The sequence below is a fragment of the Leucopleurus acutus genome (genome assembly GCF_964270905.1).
Source record: "Leucopleurus acutus genome assembly, chromosome: 11".
In the NCBI taxonomy this organism is placed as follows: Eukaryota; Metazoa; Chordata; class Mammalia; order Artiodactyla; family Delphinidae; genus Leucopleurus; species Leucopleurus acutus.
Genome location: NC_139152.1, coordinates 17,666,382 through 17,680,222, shown reverse-complemented (window position 1 = coordinate 17,680,222; position 13,841 = coordinate 17,666,382). Strand labels below are relative to the sequence as shown.

The 13,841-nt window shown below is 39.4% G+C and overlaps 1 protein-coding gene across 2 annotated transcripts in view; it reads left to right on the top strand.

Moving 5' to 3' along the window:
* The first annotated feature begins 635 nt into the window (after positions 1-635).
* The window catches only part of GYS2 (glycogen synthase 2), a 62,827-nt gene continuing 49,621 nt past the window's right edge, over positions 636-13,841 (top strand). For both annotated transcript variants that reach the window (XM_082849643.1, XM_082849642.1), the window contains exons 1-2: positions 636-1,122; positions 11,813-11,994. In XM_082849643.1, the coding sequence (XP_082705769.1) occupies positions 1,005-1,122; positions 11,813-11,994 (300 nt within the window). In that variant the 5' untranslated portion in view covers positions 636-1,004. The remainder of the gene's footprint in view (positions 1,123-11,812; positions 11,995-13,841) is intronic.

Below are 13,841 nucleotides of genomic sequence, written 5' to 3'. Positions count from 1 at the left end.
GTGTAAATAAATTAGCACATACACGCTTATATACATACAAACACATGGGAAAAAATATATATTTATAGCATTTATTGACAGGCAGATCCTGATCATATTTCAGAACTTAATGTCTTTTGCAATTTTCTTCCCATATTTGAACACTTTTACATCCATTGAATTATTTTTTATCAATTTGATAATATTTGAGGTAATTATACAAATATGACTAAAATTAATTTCTACAACCTCATTAAAATGATGGTCTGATGATAATGGGTCAGTCAAAATTACATTCTTTGTATGTTATACTCAAAGACATCCTGGCATTTTCATAGGGAAATTTTTAAGAAAAGTAATTAAGGAAAGGGGAACCAAGATCGATGCCTCTCATCAAAATTAGATTTGTCAATGTAGAATAAAATAAGTAGAAATAATTTTTCTTAGTGATCTAGAAATGGGAATTAAGAGAAAAAATAATACTTAGGAAATCTAAAGAGATTTAGAGCTTAGAAATACATCCCAGTCAATTCTACGTGTAACGTACAATGGTCTGCAAAATTTATAAGGGGAACTGCCATTCCTGGATCACTTTGGAAGTGACGAAATAAGTACTGTTGACTGTGTGAGTCTAGGAGTTTGGTCAAGAGGACAAGGGCTAAATGTCCGGGCTCGCGTCATGACCGGCCTGTGAAGATTCCGTTACCCCAGGGGGTGCTTACCTGAGCCCCAGACTGGAGAGTTTTACCTGTGATTGTTCTGGGTTGTTTGGGTAGATATTGATCGGAGATAGTGTCCTCACTGGACCGTCCCAGAAAGACTGCAAAAGGAGCCGAGAATTCTGCCTTCCATTGGAAATTCTCTGGGAAGGCCATGAGATTTCTTTCTGCTGGTTTATTCCTCTGAGAAGCTACCAAAGCCTGTGATCTACCAGCTCTGAACCTCCGAGTCCCTAACGTGCACCGCTCCTAGGATTACAGTTCATTGAAAGAGGGATTCAAAAGTGCCAGAGAACTGAAGGAAGAATGCTCCGAGGCCGGTCCCTATCTGTGACGTCCCTGGGTGGGCTTCCCCGGTGGGAAGCCGGACTCCCTGTGGAGGATCTACTGCTCTTTGAAGTCGCTTGGGAAGTGACCAATAAAGGTTTGTACTGCCCTTGAGGTGGTTGTTTGACAGATTGCTGAAGAATGTAGATTAGGATTTCACAGAATGCTCTCTAGTAAGGATGAATTGCCAGTGAGTGAGGAAAGTATTCAAACCGAGTATGTTTAGATCACGTGTAACCTTGTCTATTTCGACAAGGTTGAAATGAAAGGCAATGAAACCTTAAACTGGCGTATGTGTGGAAGGAAGAGAAAATTGAAAATGTTAGTCATGGCCAGAGAATGTGTATTTAAATTAAAATTTGAAATCCGTGTTATGACAAGACAGGAATATAGAGTTAATATTTACCTTTCTGGTCTTATGATTTTTCTCAGCAAAGAAAAGCACACTTTTGTACTTTATTTGAGGAAGAAATGTGCCTGATCAGGACCAATTAGAAACTTTAACCCCACACTCCGTTAGTGATTATATGAAATATTTAACAATATTTCTAATAATTCAAGATTAGCTTGGAATTAAAGTTTTAACTTAGAACCAGTTCAGAAGGCATAATATTGAGCTCCTATTAAGAATGCATGTAATTTTTTCTTCAATACTATATAAACATAGAAATTATAAAATAAGAAAGGAAATCAAATTGCCAAATCTAAAACAATTTCCTAATAAGGTATAGTATCACTTACACTGGATTGGAGATGGCAAGGCAGAGAACTGTGACCTAAATGATTTTTATGATAAAGGTATCTGTAAAATTATTAAAAAACAATTCCTCATGGATTGATATTGTCTAATTTAAAAGTCTCAAGACTATTACCACTAATACTGAAGGAATATTGGTAAAGAAAAAGGACCCGTTCTGAAGGTTGAGTTCTTCAAGGTCATGAAAAACCAGGCCAAAAGATTGATGGGTAAGGCAGTGATAACTTGTGGAATTTAAAGGATCTGAAATGATAACATGTGATGTGATCTATTACATGTTCATTTTTTTGAAATTTATTTATTTTTTTATGACATGTTTATTGCAGTAGTCTAAAGGATCTGAAATAAACATGAATGTGATACATTACTTCTTCCTTTTAGCTAATCAGAGCCAGCAAAACCTCAAAATCAGAGAAATTGTATTTAGAATCTGATTTTTACCTTATGCTCAAAGCTCTCATGTGTATGCATTCATAAAATTTATAAAATCATAAACTAAAAATTAAAAATGAATTCTTCTTATTTAGAAATGCACGGAATGAATGTCAGAGAACAAATCACAGTCTTCCTCTTTGTAGTTTACTGAGGAAGAAGGGGACAGAAACCTTAATATGGAAGCGTGAAGTATCATACCAATAGCTGTTCCTACTGTTCTTTTTCCAGTCCAAGGTTTTTAAATATGCCCAAAGCTCCTGGGAACAGAGCCATCTCTACTACATATAAATCCCAGACTGTGACTTGAAATAGAGGTTGTTTTCTTCAGAGTAAGCAGGAACTCAAGGATATAGCTTATTGGTGGAAAAAACTGGCGGGTACTCTTTTGCACCAAGAATCAGTTCAGAAGACCTCTGTGTGGGTTCTCCTGAGCAGAGCCCCTCTCCTTCCTTCTAGCAAACATTGCTGGGGCATTGTCTTCCAGTGCTGGGCACACACAGGTGAAACTGTTTATCCCACAGATCTTGTATCCTGACTACATGCATACAGCTCTCAGGGCCTAGAACAGTGCCTGGCGCATAGAAAATGCTCAATGGGTTTTTTTCTTTTGCATGAAGGAATGAATACATTTATTTTCCAACCTCCAAGTTGCCTTCGATACTTATTTTCTTTAATTTCCCATGCAAGAGGAAGGGAATTTTCTTGTCAAGATGGGACCCACAGAGTGATTTACCCAAATTGATATCATTTCCAACATACCTTTAATATTTATCATGGTCATTTTTTTTTTTTTCGGTATGCGTGCCTCTCACTGTTGTGACCTCTACCGTTGCGGAGCACAGGCTCCGGATGCGCAGGCTCAGCGGCCATGGCTCACGGGCCCAGCCGCTCCACGGCATGTGGGATCTTCCCAGACCGGGGCACGAACCCGTGTCCCCTGCATCGGCAGGCGGACTCTCAACCACTGCGCCACCAGGGAAGCCCCCATGGTCATATTTTTAAGAAATTTTTATATAAATGGACAATTATTGTGTCCATCCCTGACAAGACATTGACACTACAGTTGCTTTGAAAAAATTTACTTTGAACTTCTACTTCCCTGCAGTTCATAGCAGTGATAGGAGGCATCTCTGAGATCATGACTCCAACTCCCCCACTTCATAGATGAAAAGGATGCCTACAAGGTATTAAATGATCAAGCAAATGGCAGGGTTGGGACTAGCATTTAGGTCTCCTCTGGGTCCACTTCTCTTTTTTATTACCACACAAGCATTAAAAATTAAAATGTCCAGTTTCTAAGGAAGTGCCCTGTAGGTGAAAGGACACAGGACTTTAGTCAAAAAGGTCAGGGTTTTCTAAGACTTAGAAAAAAATCCCTTAAACTGTCTGAATATCAGTTTCTTCATGATAAAATGAATGTAGTATGCTCCAGCCATCTTACAATGTTTTGTGGAAACAACAAAATGTATTCATAGCCAAGAAGACAAAAGATTTCTTAGGGGAAAAAAATTCCTTACTGCCAGAATTTTGCCCATGAACAATGGAAATGTGTAAAATATAACAAACAGGAGAGTCATAGTTAAATTATTGGGTGTTAATTCTCAGACGTCAAAATAACCTTTTCTACTTGTTCACATTAACCTTGAAATTTATTGCTTTTATTCAGTAAAGATTCATCAAGTGTCTATTGGGTATGAGACACTGGAAAACAAGGGGCTTAGAATTTAACAATACAGAATTGATTCCCAATCTTCCAGAATTTACAAACTCGTAGGAAGATGGACATTGAACATGCAATTGTAGTCAAATGTAATGAGTGTAAGAAAGAGAACAAGGTGCTCTAGGACTATAAAGGCAGACCTCATTTTACTGTTTCACTTTATTGTACTTAGCCAATGTTGCATTTTACTGTTTCGCTTTCTTGTACTTAGCCAATGTTGCATTCTTTCTTACAAATTGAAGGTTTGTGGCACCCCTGCATCAAATTTTGTGTCTCTGTGTCACAGTCTAGTAATCCTCACAATATATCAAACTTTTTCATTATTAATGTATTTGTTATGGTGATCAGTGATCTTTGATGTTACTACTGCAAAAAGATTACAACTCGCTGAAGGCTCAGATGATGGGCAGTCTTTTTTAGTAATAAGGTATTTTTAAATTAAGGTATGTACATTATTTTTTTTAGACAAATGCTATTGCACGCTTAACAGATTGTGGTATAGTGTAAACATACCTTTTATAGGCACAGGGAAACCAAAAAATTCATGATTCTCTTTATTGCAATACTCGCTCTATTGAGCTGGTCTGGAGCACAGCCTACAATTACCTCTGAGGTCTGCCTGTAATTTATTGGGGATGGGGGAGGTTTTTACCTAGTTGGAGGCTTGGGAAGAACCTTTGATGAAAAGACATTTGAGCTGACACCTGAAGGATGAATAGCTGTTGGGTAGAGATGAGGCGGTGATAAAGAGGGGACAGAGTTCTGTGCGTGGGAACTGTACATGCCAAGGTGCAGAGGTGAGGAAGTATACTCTGTTCAATGATCTGAGGGAAGCTCAGAGGCGGAAAAGGAGTGGAGCATGAGAGGAGACAAGAGACACCAGCAAGGGCTGGACTGTGGAGTGTATGGTGAGTTAAGAGCCTTAAGGAGTTACATTTCCAATCCACGAAGGATGGGAAGCCATTGAAGTTCTAGATAATGGAAAGTGTTAAGGAGTCAGATGTGGTTTTTTAAAAATTATTTTTAACTGAATGAAAAGTTATTTAAATTCTATAGTGCTTTACAGTTTGCAACTTTCACACACATGATTTCATATAATCCCATAATAACTTTCCCCCCCACCCCTACATTGCTCCTCCCCCCTTCCATCTCCCCACTGGTAACCACTCATTTGTTCTCTATGTCTTTGTGTCTGCTTCCTTTTGGTTTTATTCACTAGTTTGTTGTATCTTTTAGATTCCACACATAAGCGATATCATACAGGATTTGTCTTTCTCTCTCTGACGAATTTCACTTAACATAATGCCTTCCAAGTCCATCCATGTTGCTGCCAATGGCAAAATTTCATTCTTTTTTCATGGTTGAGTAGCATTCCATTGTATATATACACCACAAAAAGCACTATTACTCGTTGCGGGACAGGCTAGCAGGAAAGTAACTGTGTCTAGGATGGAGAGTTTTGCCCCAATATTGGAGATAAGCTTTACTTTCAACTTCTTTGCTACAATCATTTCTTCTATACAAACTTGCCCAAATCATTGTAGATTGTGGACCAATGACCATGTGGAGGATATTTAGGGTCATTAAAAAGAGTTTAATGAATGTTGTCAAAAATAACGTATGCTGGGCTTCCCTGGTGGCGCAGTGGTTGAGAGTCCGCCTGCCAATGCAGGCGACACGGGTTCGTGTCCCGGTCCGGGAAGATCCCACATGCCGCGGAGCGGCTGGGCCCGTGAGCCATGACCGCTGAGCCTGCGCGTCCGGAGCCTGTGCTCCGCAATGGGAGAGGCCACAGCAGTGAGAGGCCCGCGTACCGCAAAATAATAATAATAATAATAATAAAATAAATAAATAAATAAATAAATAATTTAAAAAGAAATAAAATAAAATAACGTATGCTAATCTAATAAATGTGAACACTTCTGAAATTTAGTCACTAAATGGATGCTTTCCTCTAAAAGTTGCCTAAAAACAATTTGTTTTAGCACCAAGCCAGTGTCAACTGAAAAAAAGATTGCACAACCTAAAAGTTGAGAACTGTGTTTTATTCAGCAGACTTTCTGAGGACTATAGCCTCTCAGTTCACTCTGAGGGAGTGTTCCAAAGAGGTAAGGCAAGGGCCAGGATATATAGCAATTTTTGCTGGAAAAAAAAAAAAACATGAACATGTAGTCAGACATCAAAACGTTACTGTTAATTACAAAGACAGACATCTCAAGTTAATGACTTTAAGTATTTTCTATGTTTGGAAAGATGCAAGAGACTGGGCTTGCAGAAATCATTGAAATCATTGATTTCAATGATTGAAATATTCCTTTGATATGCTTCTTAACTATCTAGGGCCAGTATCCTGTTTTTCTCTATCCTGAATTCCCCTCAGGGTGTACCATGGGGCAGGTGCGGTGGCTGATGACTTCATGCACAAAACATCCTTTGTTTACTGAAATGGCAGGTGACATTCTTTGTCCACACCAGCTTATTGCCTGACATAATATTTCTCCCTGCTCCCTCCTCAAACTGGACACCATAGTTCTGGGTTACATGGTACAAAAGGCACATGGAATAATTCAGAAAACTACAGTCAGAAAGATGTTGTAGAAACATTATGATCAAGTCCACTACTGCAATCTGAGGCAGGAGTTCTAAAGGTGGAGACCTTGATGAACGTGAACTTCCAGGAGTTTGCAAACCTTCCAAAATTGTATGTGAATATTGTGTGCTCATATGTGTACGTGTTTTGTCAGAGAAAAGGACTGAATGATTTCATCAGATTTCCAAAGGTCCCTGTGATTGATGTGAGAACCACCGCTCTAAAATTCCCTTAACCTTGGGTTCCTTTTTCTTAACTCAGAATGTTTAGAGCCAAAATAAAAAAGCTATTTCCCCTAAGTGCTGTTTTCCAAATGGCCTTTCTCGAGAGCAGAGTAGAAAGGATTCCACCTTCCCCAAGACTTAAAGATGTGTGATACTGCTCACTTTCTCCCTCTGCCCCTCCCACCACCATTTTCAAAGATTCATCAGTATGTTGTTCAATAGAGTTACAGTCAGCCGTCCGTATCCACGGTTCCACATCTGCGGATTCAACCAACTCTGGATCAAAAATAGTCGAAATAAAATTCCAGAAAGCTCCAAAAAGCAAACCTTGAATTTACCACGTACCAGCAAACTAGTTACACCCCCTTTACATTGTGTTAGGTGTTATAAGTAACCTAGAGGTGATTTAAAGTATATAGGAGGATAGGCATAGGTTATATGCAAATACTATGCTATTTTATATAAGGGACTTGAGCATCCTTGGATTTTGGTATCCACAGTGGTGGTTGGGGAGTGGTGTCCCCAAAACCAACCTGCTGTGGGTACCAAGGGACAATTATACTTACAATACTGCTATCTAAAACTTGTGGGCTCTGGAGTCAGACGCCTGGATTATAATCCCAACTCCATCATTACCTTTGTAATATTGGATCCATCTCATAGCCTCTCTGTGTCTCAGTTTCCCCATCTAAAAATAAAGATAATAATAGCATCTTCCTTAATAGTGTTGTGAAAACTAAAAGAAACACCAACTGTAAATCACTTAGAACTGTGCTTAGCATCTATTAACACTCTGTTACCTTATTGTTATCTCTTATAATGGGGACATTCATTTTCACACTAGCTCTCACTTTGAGCAATTGCATGTTTCTATTTTTAAATGCAGAAGAAGAAAGAGAAAAAAATACATGGATCAAAGTTACTACAATCATGGGCAACGCTGTAATTAGAGGTTGGGGTTTCTTTGCCTGGTGTGGATATGCAGTGGCCATGTCATGTCAAAAGCATCCTGAACCACACCACGTGAAACACACAGTCTCTGTAAGAACCACGCTTATCACACACATACGTTCAAGATGAGTACTGGTCTCTCCACTTCCCTTTCATCCAGATTGCCATGACTAAGCCCTTCCTGTATAAAATATTCAGAGCTGCCGCTGTGGATGTAATCAGGGTGGGGCGTGCTTGTGGGCATGCTCTTAGTGTATCATCTCCCACTGCCCAGGACTGCGGCTGCTTTGATTTGAACCACAGACCCAGCTGACTGCTAGGCACACGAATATTTGGTGGCCATCGTCACCAGTAGCATTTAATCTCTTTCCTACCAAGACCTGCTGCCTCAGAGAATGATGTCTGTGTAATGACTATGCCTGCTTCTGTAACTGTGTCTTGGGACAGGAGGGTCAGATTAGTAGCTATGCACACCGAAATCATAGACTTCTAAATTCTCTGACTTTCAACCATTTAAATATAGTGAAGAGTCTATATATATATACTTACATTTATATATTATAACATATTTCTCCTTTTTATGGCTGGTGCCCACCTTCCATACTGCCTTGGAATTCTGCTTTTAACAATATCAGCAGTGTTTCTAGATAAAAACTTGAGGTTGTAGCTACTTCATTGACATATGTGCTACGATAGCTCATTTTTTCTTTCTGATGAAAGGCTTGATACTTTGCCCTCACACTACAGACAGCTTCCATGTTGTTTCAGGAAAGTATAGATCAATAAAAGACAAAGTACATGTTTGAAAGTGAAGGGTAAGTCCAAATTCAATGACCTACACTGTGGTAAAACAATAATTCATTAAAAATATGTGTTGGTTAACCTTTGGTTTGTACTCCAGATTTGAAAATAGGAATGACCCTATTTCTCAGCTATCATGTTCATCTTTTTTTTTTTTTTTGCGGTATGCGGGCCTCTCACTGCTGTGGCCTCTCTCGTTACGGAGCACAGACTCCGGACGCGCAGACCCAGCGGCCATGGCTCACGGGCCCAGCCGCTCCGGGGCATGCGGAATCCTCCTGAACTGGGGCATGAACCCATGTTCCCTGCATCGGCAGGCGGACTCTCAACCACTGCGCCACCAGGGAAGCCCTATCATATTCATCTTTAATGAGCATGCCGAGAGAGGAGTTTCGGGTATAAGGTGTTAAATAGAGTGAAAATTAAGGAAAGTCGTTGGCATATAAATCTGGGAAGGACAGGGAGGGCCTGAAATGGAGCTTGAACCTGGGAAATAGCAGTAAGAGGACCTCCCCACAGAAAGACTGTACGGGGCGAAGCCTGGGGGGAGGGAAGATTAATTTACAAGCAAGCCTCAACCAATATGGGATGAAATTTTTAAAAATTTTATGTTTTTATTCCTGATAGACTGAAAGAACATAGTCATAGTATTTGTAAACACTCTAAGGCTATTTGGGGACTATTTATCTCAAGGTTGAAGTCCTCAAATGGGAAAAAGAAGCAGCAGATTAATTGTGTCTATCTTTGCATTTCAATTCTCAACTCTAACCATGTATTTTTTTTGAAATAAAAATTTTCTCTTCTCCCTTACATCCTTTAGTAAATAAAAATATGTTTGCATTAACCCGAGTGTATTTTAATTTGCAACACATAATCTAACAAACAAGGATGTTCAAAGGTCTCTGGGCAAGGTACACAGTTGCAAATAAAAGAGAGTTTTCAAGACCTGAAATGTGAATAAGACATTTAATAAGTGTATGCCATCAGAACCCGATAACATAGTCCCCTGGATAATATAAACATGAAGGAAAATAGTCTACAAAGAGGAGGAATTATTTGGAGATTTTCAATTTTTATTGACAGTGGGCTTGAATAAAGCTTATATAAATATATATACCTTTAAATATGTTGCTAAGATGTGACTCCAAGACGTTAGAGAAAAGTTCTTCTTTTTAGTTGCTCTTGCAAACTATTTCTCTATTTTTTTTTTTCCTCAACAAGTGGTTTTGACGGTTCCTAAATTTTTCTGGAATTTGGGGAAATATTTAGGCATCCTTGAGGTTGGCATCAATTTATGTAGACTCAGATTCGTGGTTGAATGGTTAAGTGAATCCTGTCTGTTCTGGTGCAGTCTGAAAGGCTCTGCTTGCAGGTTTGCAGAGCCTCTTTCTGGTCCCACGCTGTCCTCATCAGCCACCTGAGCTGAGATTGATAGTGTCCTTATTATCAGATTCTGCTCAAGTGACAGTTTAAGTTTCTTTTAGGTATGGTCAAAAAGTTTTTTCTTAAAGATCAAGTTTCTAAGGACAATACATTTATGTAGGCTTATATGAAAATTACATGTAATATTTACATGTTGGGAGTTACATTAGCTCTTTTCTCTTATAAATTAATGAACCCGGTTGTATCATGTAATACTATTAACATTTGCCTTTTGTGTCTCACCTGTCAAAAGGCAATTTACCAAAATGTGTATTTTGAGTGATTCAGACTTTTAAAAAAATAGGCAAATGGCAATTCTACCTTTTGGCTCTCAGTTATGACTATGAGTAAGATTTATTATTAAAGGTCTACTTTATTGAAATAGGAAATTTAAGAGATGCAGTAGCTATCAAACCCTACATCCTGAAGAATTGAAATACCTTATGAAAAACCATGATGAAAAATAAGACTTTTTCTTCTTAATATACAAGTAACAAAATTGTCCTTGGAAGTGGGGTTGATGATTGGTGTCAGAATCTGTATTGGCTTGGGAATTTTATACAGGATTTCTTGAGTCGTTCCTTTGCCTGTGGTTCATGGACAAAGATCGCTCAAGAAATTGATTCACATTGTTTTCATATTCTCATACGAGGTGATTGCTTTGAGCTCACACGGGAAATATCCTGTCTAGTTTACTGAAGACCTTTTTCCCCTCGGTCCTCTCTATTCCTCCCCCCTGTTTACTGAACCCCTCCTTTTGAATGCCTAGGACTCTCTGCTCCCAAAATAGAGCCTTGCCTCTGACTGTTCTCTCTGCCTAAAAATTTCTTCCCCATGATATCCACTTGCCTGATTTCCTTACCCTTTTAAGTACTCACTCCAAATATCACCTTTTCAATGAGGCCTAATTTTTAATACTGCTGCTCCAACCTGCCCTTCCTCCCCAAGTGATGTACTGTTTTAGCCCCCTTGAACAGGTGAGCTAATTGAGCCTTAGACAGGTTATGTGAGTTAACTAGTTCAATTAAAGTTGGTTACAATTTTTCACCACCATAATTCTTTAATAAATATCCTTATACACACATCTTCTTATTTTTCCCCCAGGACAGTTTTCCAGAGGTAAACATGCTGGGTACAACAGTCTGCATATTTTCCAAGAGTATACATATTTTTTGGCTTTGTGTTTTAATAGTGGTAGCAGCAATGCCAGAGAGGCAAAATGAAATACCATATGAAAACTTGTATTTGTTTCATTGGGTTTGACATGAGGATTGGGCCAAGCATCCGCCCCCCTCAAAATCCATCAGCTTCTCCTTGTCAAAAGGTACTTGCTTGGTCCCTAGAAGGGAAGAGGCTCTTTATCCTGGGAGACTTATAGTTTGAGCAGTGGCTGTTACTTGGTCGTATTTTATCCCCTGGGACCACTGTTGGAGAAGGGGTGAAATGTGATTACTGCTGCTGAGGGCATGTGTCATGACAATAGCTGTTTGTCTCACCTTTGACACTTCCATGTGGGTAGAGTTTTAAGCCAAGTACTGCTTTATTCCAATTGTCTCTTCAGGTTTCCTTGAAATATTTGTACTTCTCTGCTGCTGCCAACCTGTTGCTTTCTGACAAGCACCCAGCATGAAATTGAACAAAATAGTAACTCTTTGATTATGTCCCTTAAAAATTTTCTTTTAGAAAGTTAAATAAACCCTTGCGCTTGATGGATCCCAAATGCTAACTTAAATATGAGTACTAACCCAATATTATATATCAACTATACTTCAATAAAAAAATGTTGGCTTAAGTAACATAGAAAAAAATGAAGACTCGTGTCCATCCCTTCATCACTTAAAATGAACTACTAACCTGAATGATAACGGGACCTTTTCTTTTTAACAGTTGGTGGCATCTATACTGTGATTCAGACAAAGGCCAAAACAACAGCAGATGAATGGGGAGACAATTACTTTCTGCTTGGTCCATATTTTGAGCATAATATGAAGACTCAGGTGGAACAATGTGAACCTGTAAATGATGCTGTGAGAAGTGCAGTGGACGCGATGAACAAACATGGCTGCCAGGTAAAGGATACGGTCTGACACTTCATTAAGCAAGCCTTAGTAAACTGTTGTGGGAAAACACCACAATGTACACGAACTCACAAGAAAAGGCCACTCATCTTCTTAGGGGAAAGGAGTTGGTTTAGAAAAAGATGATGAACTTGATTTTAAATAGGTTAAATTTGAGGTACTTTGTGAAAACCATAATATATCCATCTAGAAGTATACTAGGTTTGGAACTCAGCAGAGGGTATAGAATAGAGATGTTTGGGGAAAACTGATTTGTGTCTAAATTGTAGTTGACAATATGGGTATTGATAGCATTATTCAGTGGAAGATTATAGACTAAGAGCAAAGGTTTTGAGCCAAATCTTGGGCAATGCGAACATGTTAGAATATCTACACAAAAAGAAGTCAGAGACTGCAAAAGTAGAAGTTCAGCTGGTGATTAGAACCAAGGATGTCTAAGTGCTAATCCTCAGAACCTGTGAATATGTTACCTTACAAAGCAGAAGAACTTTGTAGTTGTGACTATGTTAAGGTTCTTGAGATGGGAAGATTATCCTGGATTATCTGGGTGGGTCCAATGTAATTACAAGGGTCCTTATAAGAAGGAGGCAGTAGGGCTTCCCTGGTGGCATAGTGGTTGAGAGTCTGCCTGCCGATGCAGGGGACACGGGTTCGTGCCCCGGTCTGGGAAGATCCCACGTGCCGCGGAGCGGCTGGGCCCGTGAGCCATGGCCACTGAGCCTGCGCGTCGATCCTCCCGGACCGGGGCACGAATCTGCATCTCCTGCATCAGCAGGCGGACTCTCAACCACGGCGCCACCAGGGAAGCCCAGTCGTGACTTTTTAATGGCACAAATATACACGACTGTGACTTTCTCCAGCAGCTAGAGTGGAAGTGAAGGAAGTAAATAGTTGGAGATTTGGTGTCGTTTAATTCCAGCATTTGTGCAGCGGGGCCAGGTGGCACAAGTCTTAGCGGTAATTGTATGATTGACTGAATTAATTGTTGTGTTGATGAATTGTTAGGTCTGAAATGGATAGGAAAGGAAGGATGAAAGGAGAAAGATGGGGATGATGCAGGAGAAAATGGGAGGTTCCAGAAACTGGAGGTCTTGAAGGGAGGCATACACTGGGAGAAATATAGTGAGAGAAGTGGAAGTATGGTAGTTGTGGTCAAGGGATACAATGCTAAGGTTGAACATTTCAGAGGAGGAACAGTTTGGATTTTGACAAGGGTAAGATTGCCATGAAGTTCTTTGAAGTCAGTAACGTCCAATAGCTATGATGTAAGTGTGTAGGATATAATCCTGGATTTTAAAGTTGCCCAGAATAAGGTAGAAAAGTAACCAAGAGATTTGTAGGACAAGGAAAGTAACGTATTTGCATAAGGAAAATTTCACAGGTGTCTTTATATACGAATAAAGAATAAGGTTTTAAAAGTTTCAGTGTAATTTAAAAACTCCTAACTTTCCTTCCTACTCACCCCAGGAATATAGTTTCTGGGGGTGAAAAAATGAGAAGTTCTTACTGAGATGTCCATGTCAGTGGTGATGTCTAGGAGATATATATAAGGTTTAAGGTGCAGAATATTTAGTTTAAAAGGGAACTTGAGGTCCCAGAGGGCCCCATGGAAGCATATCACAGTGAGAGTAACATGGAGAATTAGGAGAGTAGGGAAGGTTGCATGTTGTACTGTTGGGATGAAATGAGTGAGATGTTAGAAGGGGTTCGCATTTGAAGCACTTGCGATAAAAGAGGGAGGTGAAAACCATGGTGGAACTGACTGGTCTCGAGATTCTAAATGGATTTCTGATGTAAGGATGTTTCCATGTCAGGGCTGAGAATGCACTGCACGTCAA